This window comes from Vipera berus (assembly GCF_964194415.1).
Source record: "Vipera berus genome assembly, chromosome: 5".
Classification (NCBI taxonomy): domain Eukaryota; kingdom Metazoa; phylum Chordata; class Lepidosauria; order Squamata; family Viperidae; genus Vipera; species Vipera berus.
This window is the reverse complement of record NC_138207.1, coordinates 45,831,563-45,853,925: the sequence shown is the minus strand read 5'-3', so window position 1 is coordinate 45,853,925 and position 22,363 is coordinate 45,831,563. Positions and strand designations below refer to the sequence as shown.

General features: G+C 43.5%; 2 protein-coding genes across 2 annotated transcripts in view; one reads left to right on the top strand and one right to left on the bottom strand.

Annotated features, from left to right (window-relative positions):
* The window catches only part of R3HCC1L (R3H domain and coiled-coil containing 1 like), a 48,253-nt gene extending 47,443 nt beyond the window's left edge, over positions 1-810 (top strand). Inside the window, exon 7 of the mRNA XM_081329656.1 lies at positions 265-810. Within this exon, the coding sequence (XP_081185782.1) occupies positions 265-320 (56 nt within the window). The 3' untranslated portion in view covers positions 321-810. The remainder of the gene's footprint in view (positions 1-264) is intronic.
* A 9,045-nt stretch (positions 811-9,855) lies between these two features.
* On the bottom strand, positions 9,856-17,882 carry LOXL4 (lysyl oxidase like 4; the record flags this gene model as incomplete). Its single annotated transcript, XM_081330016.1, has 14 exons — positions 17,537-17,882; positions 16,393-16,559; positions 15,966-16,171; positions 14,921-14,959; positions 14,175-14,391; positions 13,555-13,741; positions 13,040-13,194; positions 12,786-12,953; positions 12,386-12,548; positions 11,672-11,915; positions 11,019-11,134; positions 10,740-10,876; positions 10,046-10,157; positions 9,856-9,926 (listed from the first exon to the last, which is right to left on the bottom strand). Exons 1-14 carry the CDS (start codon positions 17,808-17,810, stop codon positions 9,856-9,858), a joined length of 2,256 nt encoding a protein of 751 aa, XP_081186142.1. The 5' UTR covers positions 17,811-17,882.
* Between the last annotated feature and the right edge of the window lie 4,481 nt (positions 17,883-22,363).

Sequence of the window (22,363 nt, the reverse complement as noted above, 5' to 3'; positions counted from 1 at the left end):
AGGGATAGATAGGATTCAGGCGTGCTGTGCAGGGGAGTTGAGTAAAGACTTCCAGTGTGCAACGATGTGAGCATGTCCAGAGTTTGCTGAGGTAGATCTTGATCTCTGCACCAACTAAGCAGAGGCAACAGCCTTCTCTATCGGGAGAGAATGCATGCGCACCAAGGCTGCACTTAAGGGTTACCAAAGCCCTGGAAGTTGCTTCTCTGATCAGCTCTATATCATATGACCACTGCTTCCCCTAATCACATTATTCTCTTGCAGAGCGGAAGCTCTTGGAGGCCAAGCAAAAGGAAGATGCCTGGGAAGGTCGTGAGTGAGTCAGCAGCCAGAGTGAGAAGAGGAAAGTTGATCAGGCCTGCTTGAAAACTTCATGGAGTGGAACTGACAAATGGCAGCTTGTGCTTACAGCATTGAGGGAATCCACCATCCTCTTTTCGGGGTAGCAATAAGATATGGGGAGTTGTGAGTGCATTGGAGTAGCCAGACATGCCAGGGTGAGTCATGTGAACCCAAGCTACTGGGTTGACTGGAAGACCGTGAAAGACTGGGACCGGCAGTACCTCAGGAAGAGCTGCTAGATTGTTAACAGTCCTGCCAATGCTGTTCTGAGTGCCATAGAATGTAATCCAAATGCACTCGTCACATTAGTTTAAGGCAGCATGGATGCAGGGCCTGTCTGTGCTCTGGGTCACTGAATCATGTTGTGCTCAGTGGGATGGGACTGAACTGCGATAGCTTTTAGATCAGGCCCACTAGGATGGCCAGGCGCCCAATGCTGAGCTTGCTATTAAAGTTGATTTGATTTTATATGGTGTCGTGTGATGCAGGCAGCTTTACTGCCTCCAAGTAACTATGAATCTTCAGCGCCGGAAATTAAGCAGAGGTGTGACAGCAGTTCAATGAGTTGTTGTTACTGTGGTTGGCCTGGACCGAGACCCTCCTCTTCCAGATTCTTTGGAATGGAAGTCAGCATAAGATGCCCAGAAGACAGGAGCTTCTCTCTTATAAACCCATTGCTGATAGAACCCTCGTAAGTTCATCCGAAGAGCTGAGATGAAAGCAACTCCTCCTGGATGTGGAAATCAGGAGACCCTGCTGACCCAAACAGATTCTGGGCCTCCTAGTAGAACCATTCCTAAGTGGCTCTGTGCACTTGTGGGATTCCCCTCCTTGTGGCAGGAATATATTGGCAGCAGTCCTTGCAGTATGTCACTCCCACCCTGTAAAAACAGGCATAAGTAAAAAGCAAGCCAGCTCTGGCTGTCGGATTTCACTTTACAGGCATTCCCTCCCCCCCTCCCCCTCCCCCCTCCCCGCCTCAATCCCTAGGAATGCTTCCCAAAGACCAGCAAACAAGGTCCTTTCTGTTCTGAGCAGCTGCATTACCACCACCCAAAAAGCAGGCAGATTGGCCGCTTCCTGTAAATGTACATCAACAACACACCTTTGCCAGACTGAGCCGGAGATTCCTGTGGTTGGGCACTCCCAGCTGTGCTTGGGGTCAAGCCCTCTAAGCTTGGACCAGGAATTTTGGGTGTCTCCGCTTAGTTGGTGCAGAGATTAAGATCCAGACATATCAATCTAATCTTGCTACTGCACAGCAGCAGACACAATTGCTGCTCAAACTCTAGATCCACACAATCTATCCTAGTCCAAGTTGTGGGTCAAGACAGCGCATCAGAGGTCATTGGAGATGGCATTTGGGAAGAGAGAGTGAGTGAGAGCCAAGTTGACTGGGCAGTGCCCGGCCTGCCACATTGACCTAGTCAGAGAGAGACTGGAAATACTCTCTATGGGACATTCCGGATGAGACTGTTTGGGGTCAGATCGCACACAGTAGGCCAAGGCAGCTCTCAGAGCTGGAATGTTCTGGCAAGCTGCCTTTTGCTGGCCAGTCAGACATCTCCATAACCTGGAACAGCAACCGGTTGCGTCTACATTTGAGCAGGGTGGAGCGCTTGCCTGTGATGTGGGCAGTATTCTGAAATAAGAGCGGATGGGTAGTTACCCTTTTCCTGGCAATTCTAATAGCCTAATTCCCGGCTCTGCCAAGCAAGTGATACCTGAAACAAGCCCTGTCTATTTCCTCCAACTAAATATTCTCAAATCTGATACACCAGAGTGGCTAAATTAGGTTTCATTCCCATTTATAGTTTTTGGCAGTTTGCAAGAGCCTCCCTGCATGAAAGGCCACCGGCATTTTCATCAGAGTAGACTTGCCATCCAAGTAATTTCTTATTTACTTAGAAACAATTGCAGTGAAGCTTATTGAAGAATTGTATTTAATTCTTTTGTAAATGTGGCTTTAAGGCAAACATGCAGACCATTCTTCAAGTTGACATGCCTTATTCCAGACAGAATGTCTTTTTGGTCTGTTATGGGCCTCTTTTCCTGTATTCTTGTCATTTCTGTTAAGATTGCACTGTTGTAAACCATGCCATAGAATCTGAGAACTATTTAAGTACCTCCAGAAACAGATTTAAGATTTGTCTCCTTAGTGTTGCTTTAAATTCTAAGTACCAAAAGTATGTAGTGTTCAGATCTGAATTATGCAAAGAGGCTTCAGATCTAGCATAGACATCTCTCTCTCTCTCTCTCTCTCTCTCTCTCTCTCTCTCTCTCTCTCTCTCTCTCTCTCTCACACACACACACACACACACACACACACACACACACACACACACACCCATCAGCAGTTCTTTAAAGGAGACAGGCCCTTTCCTGGTCTTCCATAATCATCTCTATGCTCAAGAAAAAAAACATGAGTAAGTTGAGTTCAGAGGGCATTAAAAGCATCTGTGAACACTCATGTGCTCTTGGATGTTCCCCTTGTATCAGGGCTTATCAGATTCCTTGCCCCATCTATCTTTCAATTTTTTCTAGTTTCTCTTAATTTTAAAAGAAGACAGAGAAAGCATGCAGAACATGCTTGGATCCTTTAAACTCATTAAAATGGTTCTGCTCTGGGACATTTGACCAAAAAGTGAGATTTTAAAGGAAGATTGCAACACTCCAAGCTCAATTGCCTCTCCACAGGGGGAAGAGGCTTTTCTGGATTTCTTTTTCTTCTGTTGTCCCTGGTTTGATCTGGGTCATTCTTGAACTCAATTTTTCTTTGCTTGCTTTATTTCCAGCACCAAATTACTTTGTTTACTTTATTTCCAGCACCAAATTTGGCCCCCGTCTGTTCAGTTTTCAGATAATTATTGTGCTGAAGAGAGGCATAAGAGTCCTGGGTCCCTCTGCATAATTTCTTTCAACTATTCTATTGGACTGGAAATAATAAAAAATAAAATGGAGCTGGTTCTTGTCTTTTTTTGTCCTCTGCTGCTGATAAAATCTTGTGTCAGCCACAGAAATGGAAGAGTATATTCAAGCGCATGTCAATGACCATTATACTGACCAATGGCCGATAAATTAAGACAGGTTCTGCCCATTTTTATTAATCAACAACGCTGTTACATAAATATTGCACAGATATACACTATTATGTAGAGAAGGCATTCAACAACATCACTGTTATGATTAGAGTATGCACAGAAACAATCAGTCCACAGAACTCATGGGGGGAGGGGGAATTGGCAGTCTAAAAAGGAAGAAGAGACGTTGAACTTTAGATCTAAAGTACCAGCCTCCAGCATCATCTTTATTTACAATAATTCCTCTGGGCCTCATAGACATTCTTTTAAAATAAAAGTGGTGGGTTACTGCAGCCCAGTGTTTTGTTCAAGGCTGCCTATTTGGCCAGAGAAAAGGCTAGCTAAAAGCTACTTATTTATTTTGCAATATTTGTAAATCACTCTAATCCTCCGACACTCTGGGAACTGTAGGGAGTATCATGGGAGCTAGCGTAGTTAACAATCAGCCATTTATATAGAGTTGCTTTCTGGTAATGGGCTATTTGTGATTGCTCATGCTTGCTATAACAGCCACTTGGGGAAAAGTCAAGTCCACCCACTCTTCTCCCCCTCATGGCAACCTGTGGTGTGAGCGCCTGTGATGCACTCACAAAACTCAAGCCTGGCTCTGACTCAAATAGGTTGGAGAGCCCTGGTATCTATTATGGGCTGGCCGGTTGGACATTCCTGGAAGGACTAGAGGACCTTGCTGGGCTCTGAGTCTCCATCCCTCCTGATTGTTTAATACAATCCCTCTCAAAGGCCTTCCTCTGACTAAATACTCATTCTCACAAATTTAAGCCCCGTTTGATTCTTGTGGGTTGCTGGATCCTCTGCAAGATACAGTGGCACAGGCCTAAAACTGTGCCAGCAACTGATGCATTTTTTTCTGGGCACTGATTGTTGGTAAGCATGTTTAGATTTCACATTTTGAATATTCCCTCACTGCAGCGCTCCTGAACTGGAGTTAAGAATGGCAGAAAAGTGTTAACACAAGAGTCAGTAATTTGGTTCAAAGCAAGAATACTTTTATATATGGCAAAATGTTTCTAGGTATTTTCATATCAGAACTGCAGTAATCTAAGGGACACCTGGCCCTTGTTGATTGCAGAATACAGTTATTGAATTTACTGCACATTTCAAGATAGAAACTTGGAAAATCTGATTCGGCCAATTCTGGCTTGGGCATCATGCCCATTCACCTCTGCAGTGATCCTATTGTGACTCAGGTGCTACTTTATCAGGAAATAATATTTTAGCTAAATTCAGCCCTATTGGGATTTTGAAGAACATTTAATACTCAAAAGTAGTATTGAAGCAGTATCATAAATGGCTATGAAATAAATATCCTCTGGAGTGATATGTTTAATTCTTTCTTCATTTCTTAAATCCTCAGTTTAATTCAGTTTAGTTGGAATGAGAGTTTGGATCTTTGCCATCTATTAAGGAATCATTGTAATCCGTTCCGGTGGGATTCAGTTCCCCCTGTTTGTTGCGTGATAAATTTCCATTTCTTGTTCATCTGTTGTATATATAATCCTCACTTGTCTTTTCATGGTTGCATTTCTCTCGGGACAACGTGCATTTTCCAACTATTTAAAATGTAGTGCTTTCTTTCTGAGAAAAATTAAGTATTCTTCCCTGTCCAAATATACATATAGTGTTGTTGGAATTGCTTTTTGAGACATGAAAGTTGTCTCACCATCATAAGAACAGTCTAAGTCAGTGTTTCTCAACTTTGGCAATTTGAAGATATGTGGACTTCAACTTCCAGAATTCTGGGGGTTGAAATCCACATGTTTTCTGTCTGGCAAGGTTAAAAACACTGGTCTAAGTGTTTTTTGCAGAAGTACCAGGCACATAGGAACTTCTAGAAGAGACTTTTCTGCTTGATCAGCCTGCCATACACTTCAAATGTTATGAGAGGTTGCTGACAATAACGTCTTGTCTTCCACTACTTCAGGGTTTTTGTCCTCAGAAAATATATAGACAGAATAACCGTATGATATCTCTTGATTGGTAAAGTTTGCAAGTATCTGGAAACAGCACAGATGTGACATAGTGTAAAGTAAATGACTCCAAAAGCCTCACAAAGTCGTACTTTTGAAACAAGAATTTTGGTCTTTGAACACTTCAATAAGGGTCAGAGCAGCATCAGACGCTTTTGGTGAAGTTGGGACAGCCATTTTGAGTCTGAAATGGGGTGTTTCAACCTCAAATAATTCAGACTAGAAATCTTTTGCATACTCTTAATACCTTAAAATGGAGAATTAAATGAGAAAGGTAAATGTGACTGTATATAATTAAGAAGAGGCTGTGCAAGTAGTTTGGAAGTGAAGGAGAAATGACTGAAGAAGCAAAGAGATAATTTATGGAGATGTAGGGGATATGAAAATGTAGGGAAGGAACATACTGAGGAAGGGAAAATTTGAGGTGCTAGCCTTTTTTGCACATCAGCATGAAAAATGGCATTAAATTAATAGACGAGGATTTTATGTCATAGAATGAATATGAATTCTATGTTCTTTCATGTCCTTTCTGTTCCATGTAAGCCTCAAATATGGTTACCTTCTTGCCTCTGCCCTCCATTAAACCATGAAGGTTCTGTTCAGCTTCCACTCTGTTAAATCCATCCTGCAGATTGCAATCAATTTCTCTTTTGCTTTTCCTGTTCCCCATTTTCAGTTATTTCTGCTTCCCTTATGCTTGTCTGGTCCATCTAGCAGAGATATTTAATCTTCAGAGCGAAGATCACATAAATTACTTGATACAAATGATGACAAGGAGAAAAAAAATCAAAGGAGATGAGGAGTCTAAGAAAATAGAATCAGTCTCATATTGCAGAGTTAGCATAGCGCTGAGCTGGAAGATGGAGATCTGAGGTTGTACATACAAGATATTTCATGAAAAATGACTCCCCATGAACTGCGAGTTGGTGAGAAAATTTGCTGAAGAAGCTTACTAAGAATATTGGTCGCACAAATAAATATTAAACTTATATTATACTCACAGCTAAAACAATGTGTACAAAAGTGTTGAAATTGCTTTCCAGAAACTCCTGGCGTTTCTCCATGAGAAAACCAGGAAAGATATATATGTTTTCCAGGAAGAGAGCTTAGGTCTCATTTTTTACTGTCTTCTTCAGAGTTGAAGAGAATTCTTGCCTGTACTCTAAAGAATAAAGACCATATCAAGACACTACTTGAGATGAAGAGCATTAGGACCCTTTACTCCATTCCATACACAAAGTATTATTTCAGTGTGACAGCAACTTCTGTAGCTTCAAAAGACAACAGAATATGCACACTTCTGTTCTATAGCATCTTACCATTGCTTCCTGTCAAAGTACATGAAATGGATTTATCCCTCTACCTAACAGAAAATTCGTCTTCATACCGCTACTGATTGATGCTGAACAAAAGAGACAAGTGCAATTTAATAAACTCTGCCTCTTTTTCAGAATTTAGAAAAATTCTTTGGGGGAATTAATGGCAAAAGATTAATTATTAGAGTGTTGTTTTTTGAAAGTTGTAAATGGACTGAAGGTCTATATGTAATTGAAATAAAACTTTGCAGTTAATTATAAGAAGTTTTCCTATGAGAAATGGCTAGTGTTTTAAATTCTGTGGGGAAAAAGATAGGATGGGACCTTGAAAATTGGACACTAAAGGGAACACGAGGGAACTAAAGATTACAATTAAAGGAGATGTCCACTTAAACTTGGCTTACCAACACAGAATGGAGCAAAACACTTTAACATTGGACACATTGAAGGATATTGAAGGATATTTGTGAGCAAAAGAATGTCTGCCTAGACCATTTAGATAAACTATGTCTAAATGATTTTATAAAAAAAGGAACAGGTTATACCAGATAAGACTGATATTGATTTGAACATGGATTTAAAAATGGCAGACTACAAGAATGATCTGGAAAAAAGATATGTTCAGTATATGAATGAAACTGGCTGATGTCTTAATAATGAAAAGGGACACATACCGGTAAATAACAAACAGAAGAATGACTTGGATAATTTTCCTATGTTAAATTTATAAAAAAAGACCTGCTGAATTTTAAAGAATTTTATGAGACGAGACAAAGGAAAATAAGTCTGGGACATATTTGAAGAATTACAGAACAAGATTGTGAAACATAAGGGAAATAAATATAAAATTGGTTTATTTGGTCAAGGTTAAAAAAATTATATTTTACATCATTTTTGGTTTGTATTAGCTTTTATCTTTTTAATTGTAACATTTAATAAAACTATGCAATTTTTTCACTCCATTTTCACACCCTTTCTCCAGAAACCAAATTGAAGCCAATTTTCTTCCCCCACTTCTGTTGGCCTTCAAGCCCAGAAAGCCCCATGAGTTCTCTCTCCAGTTGAGAGTTCAGATAATGAGAATCGGCGTCCCACTGCCTGAATTGTCACAGGTCCTGGAGAAATAAAAATCTCCTGACCCTCCCTACTTCACATAAAATAGATTACCACCAGTCCGGTAACATTTTTTTAAAGCGAATTGTTCCAGAGGAGGAGCCACACTGTTCTGAAGGCTCTGTTTCAGCTAAAATACCCTTTTTGCTATTTGTGAATTTGGAAGAATTGTATATCAGCATTTTTGTGACCAGGTACTTTCCCCAATGAGTGGAACCTCTGATGGGGCCTTACAGGAAAAAGGGGTTGGCCTCTTTCCATCTCCCACGGCACCACACGTCCTTCCTCCACTCTTAAAGGAGAGCCCCCTCCCCTTATGATTCATTATGAAATAAGCTGGGCTCCGTCACCAAGAAGGCCAGGCAGATTAGCCTATTTCTGGCTGCTTGTTAAATTCATTACAGGAGCACTCCAGCTGAGCCCAGTTGGAAGAGAAAAGCAAGCTCGCTTTGGGGAGTGGGAGATTACAGTTATAGTACAACTCCAGTGTGGTGCTGGAGATCAATGGGGCCGTTGAGTATTGGCTTTCCTTGGGGCAGGCATAAATCACTCCCATCCATTCCTCTTCCTTCCTTGACATGGGCCTGAGAGCTGTCCCTCCCCCTTCCACAGTGACTGATGTATTACAAGCTCCTGCCTATATCTAAGCTTTATTTGTTGCCTGGATGAACACTGCAGTGGGGCTGCTGAGGGAGGCAGGTGCCACTTTGCTATAATCAACTCTTTCCGCCTGACTTCTCCCTCATAGGCACATGGCTTGCTTCACGCCTACTGGGAGACCTGTGGATATTCCCTTTGGATTTGAGGCACTACCACCCATCTCTACCATTCTCTGCTAGCACTGTCCTCTGCTATCCTGAGCCAGTTTAATGCTGCTGCTTCTGAAGCAATGCTTCCCTGCTCCAGACAGGTGGGCAGACAAACAGATTGGCTGTGCTGTTTCCATGCTTTCTCAGCTGGACTTTGTCATTTGAACTCACATTAAAAAAAGTGGATGTCACAAGAAGCTCTGCCTGTAATTTCTGTCATTCAGCCATGAATATTATTATGTGGTTCAAAAAGCCTTTTATTGGCAGGGTCAAACTCCACAAATTGTGGTACAAAATTGCACCTTTTGTTTTTTGGGGGGAGAGGCTTGTGATTCTTCCCTGAGCGGGTGATCCCCAAATAGTACGGTATTTTACACTCCCTGTTAACCATCACAGTTCATTGCACATTACTAACTCCATAGTTAATAATACTGTTCCACTTCCCTAATCTCTTACTACTTAAACTAATAGCATGGCCCAAGTAGTGTCTTCTTACAAAAGGGTTCATAGGTGCCTTTTCTGCATCCTTTGGTCTGACTTGAATTTTTGGATCTGGAGGTATCTGCATCCATGGCAGGATGAAGTTCTTCTGCACCAGAGGTAAGGTGGGTATGGATGCTTGGGTCTACTGGCATGTTGCATGCTGTTGTGTGGCTTTGTGGCAAAGGGGAATATGGGGCTGAAAATAATGATATGTCTTGAGATGGTTTGATACGTCTTGAGATGAACCAGGCTCCTGAGATAAAAGCTTGTCAGCAGATGGTGCTGGCTGAGGTAGTTTTTCTGGGTTGTAATACTTACACACCCCTTCCGCCAGCAAGGTCCTCTTTGCTCTGTACTATTCTCTTAGCTGGGCATGAGAAAGACTGTAGTGTCCCCATCAGGTCATTTCAGTCCCATATTTGACCATAGTTGCCAAGCTGAATAAATAGAGAAAGTGGACCAGACAAGCTGGACTGTGTAATGTAAGGCAAATGAGCGATAGCCACAGCATAGCCATAAAGTCTGTGGTACCCCTGTGTGTGTCAATCCTGGACAAATGGCTGGGTGGGGGAGAAGAGGGTCTTGAAAGAATCTGTCTGCAGAGTCTAGTTCTTGTGCTAGCCAGCATCTGCTTGGATTCTACCATAGCCCATGTTGAGTTGCTTTGAGCTGTGAGCTGGATCTGGGTTCTCTGGGGATTCCAGCTGTGTCTGGAATATTTGCCTTAGACAAAGTTGCTGCTCAATCTCCGTTGTGCTTCCTCATCCCACTCTATCATGGCACCATACTCGTCACCTACAAACAAGACAGAAGAAGAAAGGAGAGGTGGCAATGCCAAAGGGCAGGATATATCGCCAGGCTGTGGTACACATTTTATTTTCCAACTGGGTTAAGACTTTCTGTTGTGTTTATACCTGTATGGCATCCATGCAACCAAATACGATGTCCCTCATACTGGCACTGACAGCGAAGGGCATTGTTGGAAAAGTCAGACTCTGCTACCTCCTGGTTAGGGTTCACTACAACCTGACAAAAAAAGAAAAGGTGTGTGTGTGTGGGTGGGGAAGGATGGCTTGTAGTTCAGGTTGCTTGCTGTCTTCTCATCATCTTCTTTGTGCCCCTTCCCAGTTTTAGTAAGAAGAAAAAAATCCATGACAAAGCAACTGATAAGGTAAAGGTAAAGGTTCCCCCGCACATGCGTGCTAGTCGTTTCCGACTCTAGGGGCCGGTGCTCATCTCCGTTTCAAAGCCGAAGAGCCAGCGCTTGTCCGAGGACATCTCCGTGGTCATGTGGCCGGCATGACTAGACGCCAAAGGCGCACGGAACGCTGTTACCTTCCCACCGCAGTGGTCCCTATTTTTCTACTTGCATTTTTGCGTGCTTTCGAACTGCTAGGTTGGCAGAAGCTGGGACGAGTAACAGGCGCTCACTCTGTTACGCGGCACTCGGGATTCGACCCGCCAAACTGCCGACCTTCTGATCGACAAGCTCAGCGTCCTAACCCACTGAGCCACCGCGTCCCAAAGCAACTGATAACAGGGGCCAAATTTATGCCTAGGAAGTTGCTTAGGAATAATAGACCAAGCCAGATTCCTTCCCAGACTTACCTGGAATATGTAACTCCCAGGAGGCACATCAGTGATATCTATCCACTGGCAGTCAATATCATGTCTGTATGTATCCCAGCAGCCTACACTGACACCCTGCTCTCCAAAATTAGCACAGCCAAAACGCCGCTGCATTCCTGTATGGAAAAGAATAGGCTAAGTAGGAGAGAGTAGGCCTTGTCTCGCTCACAATATACTTCTGACGTATGTACTGCATGTAGTATTTGGTTCTAATTTTGTTACTGTTCCCTTTGAGTTTCATGAAATTTTTACCCTTACCTTCTGGGCAGTTGGTGTCCTCCAGACAGAAACTGGCCTTGTGTCCCTCAGCCACCTTGGAACCATTGAGTGTTAGTAAGTCGTAATGTGTGAAAACCTCAATGCTGTGGAAATGTCTGTGGGATGATGAAAACGAGGAATTAGAAGGCTACTATAGGTCAGGATAAAACTACTGCTTGGAAGAAGTGGGCTTGTCTAGGCAATAGCCAAACGGTCCTTCCTGCTTCTTGTGGCAGCGAAAAGCAAAGATCTGCTGAGCCATGAAACAAAGCAATGTAGAAGAATTAAGTGGGGCTTTTGGCTCAGTTGCTATTATAGCTCTTCATCCATGCTCAACCATAATGACAGCTTTAGCATAAACATTGCTATTTTCCCAGATGCAACAAACAGCTCCCACCATAAAAGAGTTGGCCAGTGTGGATATCTTTCAGTGGGACACGTGAGCTTTAACTTTCAGAGAGATGAAAAGGCTAGGTTTAGAAAAGGAAAAGTCTGGACGTGTTTTTTTTTTAAATGAACAAACACAATTACCAACAGGAATTAACAACAGCTTTTAGCTTCAAATTGTACGTGTGCATCGGATAGCAATAGCATTTTCATATGACAAAGAAGCACATATTACTGGCCATGTTGTGTCAAGAACTGCCCACTACCTGTGGCATTCATGCCATATCCATGCATGACGGCCAATTTTGGGAAGGAAGTCAGCCCGGCCCAGGTTGTGAATCTGAGAGGAGAAGCGCAGCAGGCGTCGATACCCTTCTGGCCAGTTCATACGGTCAGCAGAGGCAGAAAGGCAGCCTTCCTCATGGGCACAATATAGCATGTTCAATGGGCGGTCCTCAAGATAAGCTGTCTCCTGTATCAGGTGGGCATTCATTACTAGATCTGGGGCATCTAAAAAGACAAGTGGAGCATGAAGTCTTAAATCCGTACAGTGCGAATTCTAGGCCCATAATGTTAGGCAGTTAGGCAGTTAGCTCCAACTACATCACATTCTCCAGATTTGTCCATCATACTATATATTTTGCACTCTCTCAACATTCCTTTCTTCAGTGCTTTTTTTATAAAAGAAAAAGGTGCCGGAACTCACACATGTCATACAACCCACCTTGCCTACCCTACAAGGTTCCATCCAAAAAAGGTGCCGGAACTCCGTTCTGTGCATTCTATGAGAAAAAAAAAGCCCTGCCTTTCTTCAACCTCAATATAACCAAAAAAAGAGAAAAGAAATATCTGTCTTTGTCCAAAGCAAAAAGGTGGCTCTCATGACTCCTGTGATGCCTACGGTAGCTACTCTACTATAGATGATCCCACTCTCTTAGCTTTAAACACCCGCAGGCCAGACCATTCCTATTTCCACTTACTCTGCGTGCAGGTGACTCCTGCAACAAAACGGCCACCCCCATTAGGGCAATGCACAGGTCCATGGTGCTGGCATTGTAGGATAGACAGTTCTGTGCCTTTACAGCGCACACCGCTCAGCACCACCTCAGAAGCATCTGCATTGCCTTGCCAGTACCATGTTTCCTGGAATAGAAACAAAGGGGTAGAAACCAAGTAAGTACAGACTCTGAATTTGAAATCCTTGTCTTGGGTGACATAAGCAACCAGGCTTCCTTTAAGCCCTTGCCTAATCATGACTAACCTGAAAGCTTGGAACAAAAAGCCTCAAGTACCATCTTTGCAACTGAGTAAGCAAGTCAGCATTCTGCTGGTGCATTCAGTACTGATCATTATCAGAAAACAGTGCAGGCAGTCGCTTACCTGGAGAGCATGACTTGCAAAGCCCAGCCCCATCTGTCGACAAGCAACCATGGCCTCCATGAGTCCCCAGTGTTCCCCACACACAGCACCCCAGCGGGAGGCACTTCCTCTGGGCACCAGGACTTCCACAACACCTTCCTCTGAAGTGCGCCCACCAGCCAGACGAATCTGCATGGGTGAAAACTGGCTTAACAGAACAGAAGAATTATGATGTAATTCTGGTTTTGATTTTTAGTCAAAGAACTGGATCTTACTTGACGTTGGGCATCTGTTTGGGGCACATTGCAGCGGACAGCAACATCATTGTCATGCCGGCATCTTGTCTGAGCTGCTCTTTGGGACCTGCAGTCCATCAGTGATGGTTCATGTCCCTTGCACCGCACTCTTGTTAAATGGATAGGACCCAGGCCTGTAACATGAATTATTCTTAATAGGGATGGAGTTCCACCACATTGCGTGTCACCCACACTATACCCCAAATTCTTTCCCACATGCACAGTTATCAGTCTGATTCTCTCGCTTCCATTCTTTTACTTTGGTCCCACAATTCAGTCTCCCCCAAATTAATCCTCTTCTTCCTATTCCTGATATTACAGAACTTTGTCACCCTTTCTGGGTTTTGCTTGTTTCAGAGAAACTCCATGAAACATTTCCTAGGAATAACTTATCCAGAATCTTCCTTCTCCTTCCATATTTGTCAAGGATGCAAGTTTCCTGCTTTGAGCCTTACGCCACCCACTTTATGATTTGCCTCATCCCTTCCACTCACCTTGGCCCAACTGTGCTCCTGAAAGAGCTTCTCGTGCAGTGCCATAACCTAACTGCCGACACACCACACTGGCAGCAGGTAGATTCCAGCCTTCATCACACACAGTGCCCCACTGGTTACCTATTAGCACTTCCACACGCCCTTCACCTATGTGTGCACCTGCACGGAGACGCACCTTGGGTTCTTGCTGGAATGGAAATAGAGATTAGGGACTAACAAATGGAATGGAGATAGATTAGAGACAAAGGGTGGGTTAGTGATATTTATGAAAGACAGATTTTTGTTCTCTTCCAACAGCTAACAGTGAAACTGGTAGGCTTCCACCTAAGGTTTTTAACTTGTAGTTCTCCTGTTTCATTCTTAATATATTATGAAAGTTTTAAGGCCACGCAGATGTCTTCTGTAACTCTTTGGTTTTTCCACTGCTATTCTAGGATGGAACAACTATATAGGATCTATTCAGTGAACCCTTTGTGTGATATCATCCTGACAGAGAATTAGACTGATCCTTGCCCTAGTAGATCCTATGGTTTCACTGTGGTCACTGCTCTTCACCATGAGTCTACCTGTCAAGATATATAAGCCTCTTTTTATTCTTTGGAAAATGGTCTTCCTTTTACCTGTTTAGGCTTGCTATGGCTGGATAGCTTGGCTTTCTTCGGCTGGAATTCAGGACCTGCTATACAGCTGACCAAGGCATGCATACCATGTGGGCAGGCACTTTGATTCTGAGCTTTTGGAAGCATATGTAGTTTGCATTCACCCAAGTGAACCTCAGTGCCCAGGCACTTAATCTGATGGATCCAGAAGGTATTCTTCTTGCTCAGACTTTTTAGGCTGAAAAACAAGGGAAAAAATTATTGCGTTTTGTCAGATAATAATCCTTCTGGCCATCCTCCAGAAGGCTTTTTCCATGGCTGACATGCTATCCACCATCCTTGAGTTAGCAGAAAACTGTAGTAGCGTGAAATTTGCTGTCCTCACTTGCTATCCTGGTTCTATTGCCTTTGTTTCAAGTCACTGGAATCACCTGAGTTTGCTCCAAGGTGACAACGCCTAGCAGAATTTATACATCTAGAGTCTGTCCTTCAATGGTGTCAGTATAAGAAAGAAAACGGTGCTTTAACACTGACACATGACTTTAACCTGTCTCATTCATGGTTGGTAACGAAAAGATGGCAACATTATTGGAACACATCAGAAAAGGGGCAGTTAAATGTCATCATTAGACACAAATGGGGAAAGGCTTTGAAATTGGGTGAATTAACTGCTTAAAGGCACAGGAAGCAATCATGCAAATAAACTCTAGAGGCCCCAGAATCTCCTTTTCCCATATACTGAGTGCTGCAATGAGGCAACTCCTTACCTGGACCGTGGATCCTTTATTTTCTGATTCCAGAGTTTCCTGAAAGGTTAGATTTTCAAATATAAATGCACTTGGATAGCAGCATTAAAAATGCCTTGCAAAAACAGTAGATATATAACTCAGATACTTCACAGAAGGTTCTTTTTGTTGACAATGTTTAGGGTTTGGTTTTTTTAAAAAAATTCTCATTTCATTGAATTACCTAGTACATTGGAGCTATGGTCCTTCGTATTCTCATTTGTTCTTTTAGGAAAGGTGACAGCACTATCCACTGGTTTGTGGCATTATTTAAAGCCCCTGCCACTCCTGAACCAGTATCTGCACAGATGTTCCCATAAATAAACTGTACAGCTATGGCTATCATCATAGAAAAAAAGAGATACTTAAAGATGATGGAGACCAAAGCTTTTAACATCTTTACCCATGTGGTAAAAAACCAATGTGTCCACAGATCATATTGGCATTCAGAGAATGTGTTCATCTTCCTCAACCTGGGCACATCAAACATGGCTATGTTTGTGATCTAACACTTTGGGAGGACACCACACCAAGTTAGGATGGTCTAGACATTGACCCTGGAGTGCTAGTCCATAGAATTGATGCATAAGCTAGAGCCAGAAAGTGCAGGTTCTGCTCAGTCCGTGAAAAGCAGTCTTCACTATAATTACCCCACTGCGGTTTGGCTGAACCCCATGGTAAAATGGCCCTGGCATCCATAACTGCTCATTGCAGGACTGTATTTAGCAAGAGAATAGTGGGTGGAGTGTGGAAGATGGACAGAAGGAAACAAGCACATGGAACTACCAGTGTGTGGGGAGAAAAAGAACCCACAAAATCACAGGAATTGAACAGGCCTCTCATGAGAAACAAAAGGAAATTCTAGACAAGACAAACAGAAACACCACTGTTTCCTTTACAAAAGAATCACCTGATGCTTATGCTGCGCCTTATGTTAACATTAAAAGGTAGACGCTCCAGATTATGTTTACTTCTTTCTTCATCATAAATATAACATTGCACACATAGCCCTTAGTACTTCTCTTACCTGTAGAATCCCTTGGCTACCTGTCCTTCATAGGGGAATCCTAGCATCCCACACAGCACACGAGTATTGTTCCGAGTCCAGCCAGCATCACACACCTGACGCCAACGTCCCTGGATCTTTGCTTCTACTGCACCTTCTGTGACAGGGGAGCTTAATTTGGCTCGGGCCAGTATCGGCTTGATCCGTACCTCCTCTACCTTTGTGCCCTGCCCAAGAGAAAAAATGGATATTCACCTCCATTTTTGTTGTTAATGAAAAGTGAAATTATCGCATGCATATGCTCAGCAATGGTGCAGGGATAATCCACGGATCATTACATTTCTATGGGCATTGATCTCAGCAGGACTCCCAAATGTGAACACATAGTATTTGCTCCAAATTGTCATTATAGAAAGGAACCAACTCCAGTCTCTATTCAGGTCCTCACCTGCAGTTGGATATGTGAAGCAGCAGAATTGAGTCGGCGGGGCCCTGTGCACACCACGCCACTATCTTCATTGTGGTTGCAATCAGTCACCCCCCAACCATTGGAGGCACATTCAGCCAGGGAGCTTTCGGTACCTGAGCAGCGCATATTGTCCAGCCAGATGGGACCTGTAGATACATAAGATCACTAGTAGAAGCCCTGGTTGCTCTTTGCTGTGTTTAGTTTTCCCCAGCCTGATCTCACTGCCTTTCCTAGGAAAAGCCACAGTACTTCCTGTTTACATTTGTCGGTTTTGTCAGTCTTTCAAATCAAACATTAGTTATAATATATATGGATCATTCTGAGAAATCAAGCAAAGATTGTTACAACTAATTTTATTTTTATGTCACCAAAAAGAACCTCTTGTTAAGTATATATTTGAAGAGGCATAGGAGAGGTATAGGAAAATGGGAAACATCTGGATAGCTATCAGACTAGAGTAGCCTTCCCAAACTAAGTACCCTCCAGCTGGTATACAATTCCCATCATTCCTCATCAGAACAACTAATAACGTTTGCATTCCAGTGTATCTGAAGAGCATAACATGAAGAAGGCTGGATTAGTGGACAAAAAAGCACAGAGAATGTGGGAAATCTGGTTTCATGAATTCTTGTCCCAAATACAAATGCATTGTATTGTATTGTATTTACATTTAATTTAAGATGAGCACACTATGGCCAATGTGCTACTTTGTCCCTACTTTCTTTTGGCAATGTTTAGCACTTACAGACTTTCACCTGAAGTTGAAGTGAGCATAGCCCAAAGTACCTACAGCATTGTAAGAGCCCACTTGCTATACAGTACTGTTTTGCTATCTCTTGTTGAAAGAGAAAAATGTGAGATGTGTGGGATGCAATCTCCCCCATCTTCCAATTAAGGGTGGTTGTGAGCCAATGAAAAGTAAAATCTTGCTGGTTCACATGATCCCTAAGACCAGGAAGTTACATAGCTACTTGAAAGTTACATGGTTACCTGAAAGCTACTGTAGAGCTTAAATAATTTGAGTACTTTTATACGAAATACCACCTTTATTAGTGAGGTCTAGAAGCACTAAAAAGTACTTGAGACCAACAACATTCTCCATTCCTGCCCGTCCCGTTCTTACCATCTCCTGAGCCATATTTGGCGCTGTGAGCCCAGTTTATGGCCTCATCATAGCCCAGCTCTCTGCAGGCCACATTTGCCACATGGATGTTGAAGTCATCATCACACACTGTGCCCCACTGTCCTTTGTACAGCACCTCCAGCCGCCCTTCACCTGCTTGGCTCCTGGGTCCCACCAAGCGCAGCTTAATTTTGGGATGTTTTGCCCAGCTAGGAACTTGAAGATATAGGAGGAGGAGGAAGAAGGTAAGAGGATACACTTGCAGAGAGTGCATTTCTGGTCCAGTGCTGGTGGAGACCCCTGGGAGGCAAGGAAATTTGATAAAGGAACCTGGGAAAGGAAAGGGTCAGTGGCACTTCTTACCAGAGAATCCCTCTTTTTCTTAATAGACAAGATAATTTATAGCAACAGTATAAAAATAACCAGGAGGAAATTTTTTCAAAAATAAAAATAAAAACCAGGAGTAGCAAATAATAATGCATTGTAAATTATTCATAGGCACTTAGCAATGCGGACGCATCTTAAGAAGTCCCGGATTCTTCCCCCCTTCCTCCCCGGAAGGAGAATGACAAAGGGGGAAGCAGGCACAGACATACCTGCCAAAGGCATAGCACACACCCCACCCACCCACAAGAGCAGGATGCCACCTCCTCCAAAATCCTGCCACATCAGTAGAATGAAATGATTGGTTGCTATAGCCTTCTATATTTGTGACCAGGGTTTTCAGAGACAGCAGAGGATGTCCCATTTCTATCTGAGCACTTGATGCCTTTCCATGCAAAGCATAGCTTACGGAGAGGGGACAGCCATGCAGACACAAGTCCATCCCCCTCTCCCCGTGCCCACTGATCTCAATCTAACATACTTCACTGAGGGGTCTGATTTATTCATTCCATGCTGCTCAGGGACTGTGCTAAAGGACAAATTGGGCTCCTTCCCCTATGTTCAGTTCCAGAGGAGCTCCGGGGCACTTAACCAGGGCAAGTCAGAAGTATTGGGTATTTTATCAGTACTTAGCATTTAGTAGCCTTTTTTTTACTGTTTTTTCCGTGGAGGGGGGTGGGGGGTATGGCTTAGTCTGTTTTATGATTCTACTTCTATGATTCTACTAAATCTTCAATTTATGGTTCAGTGCTTCCAAGTTAAAGGAGTTATGTGAAAGCAGACCCCCCCACACACACACACAACTCCTCCTCCCGCGCACCCACACAGGCAGCAGCATCCAGAGTCTGTCTTGTAGGCTCGTCAGCCAGTTACTCACGTGCAGCCGCGGAACAAGGGGAAGAGGTGCTCTCCCGGGTCCGACAAACCTGTTGTCGGCAGCTGGCTCTAAGGGGGAGGGGGGGGAGGCTGGTCGCCCGCTGCAAAACCTCTGGCTGACAAGGTCCCGTAGAGACCCCGGCGAAGAAAGCGGCCAGCGCGAGTTTTGCCAGCAGCCCGTCCCGTCCCACCCTTTTTATCCGCGGCATCCGCCCTTCGGCTCTGGCTCCTGCACGAATCTGGGCAGGGCGGGCGAGCGCCTCACAGTACCCGAGAGGGCGCCTCCCCCAGAGGGTTGAAAAAGGTGCCCCCCGGCCCGTCTGCTTTGGGGTATTCCCGGGCTGGGTTCTTCCCCCTCCCCGCCCAACGCCCCAAAGGAACCGCAGAACCTCAACGATAAAGCAATCCTATATCTCCTTATCGGGGGAGGGGGGGTTCAGGGGTGGGGTTCACCTGTTGGGTTTCTGCAGTACTTGAAAAACGTTAGCAGCAGGAAGGACAAAGAGGCATTTTGCAAAAGGAAAGGGTAGGAGCAACGTTGGGTGGGAGGGACGGTTCACATTTCAGGGATGGAAGATTTGGACGATCCAGGTTCCCCGGTGGGTGGCCGGGATCTCATGGAGTAATCAAGCCATCAGAAGTACAAAATGGATTGCGAAAGGCTAGTGCAAGGTTAGAGGATGAAGGCGAGATGGCCTTCAGAGTCGTAGCATAGACGTAGCTATCAGATGTGAGCTGCTGAAATCTAGATAACCACCAGAGGACGGGAAACGCTACCGTAGTGATTTCTGTACCTTTTTGCTGCCACCTAATGGTCATTTGGATCCTTACATCTCTGATTTGTTGGAGCCGGTGAAGTGCTTCTTTGTAGATCTAGAATGCACCCAAAGACTGTCCAGTGCTTTGCATTATGGTCTGAACTCCAGATCTCCAACTGCAACCCAATAACAGAGGATGAAAGTTGTTTTCAAAAACATGTGGAGTGTCGTGTTCCTCTATAATCTTATCTATGGCTACAGTCCTCCGTTTGTAGTAGTTACCTATGGTTGTCCATTCCCACTATCACCACCACCATCTGCTTTTCTGGTGACTTACAATGTAATGCAAATTTAGTCTGTTTGTTATATTATTGCTCACTGGATTAATTTAGTGCCACCGAATTTATGTAAACACAGCTATACTTATTTTCACTTAATAAAGAAAGAGTCCTTCAGTCACTGGTCACAGATTTTTCTTTTCAAATTATATCTTCTCTCACAACTAGTACACAATAGGTATATCTGAAATAAGTGTGAACTATTATGGATTTGTTTTTGTTTTCTCATGAATATCAAATGTGCACACTCTATAGCATAGCAATGATAGTTGTACTTCTGGGGAAATTGGAGATTGGTCACTAGACAGCTAAGAGCCACTAAATAAGGGATCTGAAAACACCACTATTCTTTTTAGTTCTTTATGCTGTTGTATGAACAACTCATCTTCAACAACAATAAAAATTAATCGCAATCTGTACCACAATCAATCTTGAAAAGAATTATTATTCCGCTGAAAGGAGTGGCTATCATTTGAACCATGGTTTGCACTTCTCAATCCATGACATCTTGTCTGTATTTGTTCTGGATGAAGCTTTTTTTCTTTTTAAATGCACTGAGAAAAACTTGAAGAAAGGAAAATATAGACAGCTCTGTCATCTCCAATCCAATTAGAGCCTGTTTTGCCTTACATAGAACCTGTTTAGAATAAGAAGAGGCCATCATGCTATCCTTCAGATATTTTAGCCTCCCTGTTCATTCAGCCTTATCCAGAAAGGCCAGTTCAAGGAATTACATGAGTTATATTCCAAAACATCTGTAGGCTACCAGATTGCCTACCATTCCTTTAGTGCATGTACTGCTGATACTATCATTTCCAATGGTACCAACAGGAAACAGCTCTGAAATAGCTGTCCAAGCAAAACAAGCAACCCAGCAATTTTTGGCAGACTTATGGGAGATAAAGTCATCAGCAACCATCGGAATATTTTGGTTGTGTTTGGGTTAGTATCATGGGCAATAATTGGATATTCCCATGATGTTACTGAGATGTCACAAATGAATCCTAGCGTTAAGCAGAGCTTTTAAATGTCTTGCTGACATAAACTAATTTGCCTACGAGGACTGGAATTCTCCTTAATTGGTGTTTTAAAAAATGTCTATCCCACCCACAGCAAATATGCCTCTGGAAAATATGGTTAATTTCCCCTAATCTTCAGTTTCTAGGGGATAGTAGCATTATTGGGTGCAACAAATATTTTTAACCTACTAAGAATATGTGTGGTTCAGTGGCAAAATGTAAACTTTGGATGCAGAATATTCCAGGTTCGGCTGCTATAATTTTTTGTAGGCATGTTCAAGACTCTTCTCAGATTGTCAGAGAGCTACTCTCAGTTAATGCTAACTGTGGGTAAATGTGTCTTGTAAACATGAATACACTTAAATTCTTTTTGCACTGAGGGATTATCTAGTTATCCTGCCCTAAATGAAGCCCTCAATTTCAGGTCTGACATTTTGCTTTAATGGCATCGCTGCCTACTCTCTTAAGGTTGTTCTCTTTTTAGGATCAGGCAGATGATCAGGCTGTACCCACTACGTAGCTCTCAACCTGCTAGATGAGTCAGTCTTGCTTCGTATTCCTTGCCCTTGATTTCGTCCCACAGCTCCCTGTAATCCAGTTCCACCTTTGCTATGATTTGTTGGACTGCTGACTCCTCCAAGTAGCAACACAGTCACAGCACCTCCTGGACACCTGCTACTGGCTCACATTCTGTGGTCTCATCCTGGCAGTAGCTGCTCCCTCCCCTTTGCCCAGTGGAGCAACGAGCAGTAAACAGGAAGCTTGTTGCCTTGGCTGTCGCCCGCATCCCAGGCAAAAATGTGCTAGTGGCAACTGCCTGTTTGCTTATAAATTAAAGAGTAGGTTGCTGACATGAAGAGCCGGACAGAGGTGTGTGTGGGGGAGAGAGCCTCAAAATAGCCCTGAGCTCATCATTCTGGCAAGTCCTTCTCTCTCTCTTTTCAGGGAAAGACCCATCTGGGTTGAACCAGGCTATTTTTTACCAGTCCCAAACTGTGCTCTCCAGCTTGATTTCCCATAAACGGAGTTAGCCCCACCCATCTGCAGGGCCCAGATGAGAAAAGATGCCTCACACAGGATGAACCCAGGGAACTTCTTGACTACTTTCCTGGTGAAGCCTCGGGGGCTTCTCGTGTCAAGCCAGAGACTGGCCACACAGAGCTCTCTCTGCTTCTCCCTCCAGCACATGCCCTATGAATAAATGATGTCAGGGGACTTAGCAATTGCCAAAGTACCAGACTGTGTTGCTATGACCGAGAGCAGGCAAATTATGAACGATGGGGCAGACTGAATCAGGAGAAGAGCTGTTGCCTTCCCAAGAACACTGGAAGGGCAACTTGTTTTCAGGCCACAGTGTCAACTCTGGAGAGATTTGCCAGGGCAAACCAGTGCATGGAGATTTGTAAATATTATGGTTCCCTGTCCTGATCGACCTGAGCCAGCATATTTCTT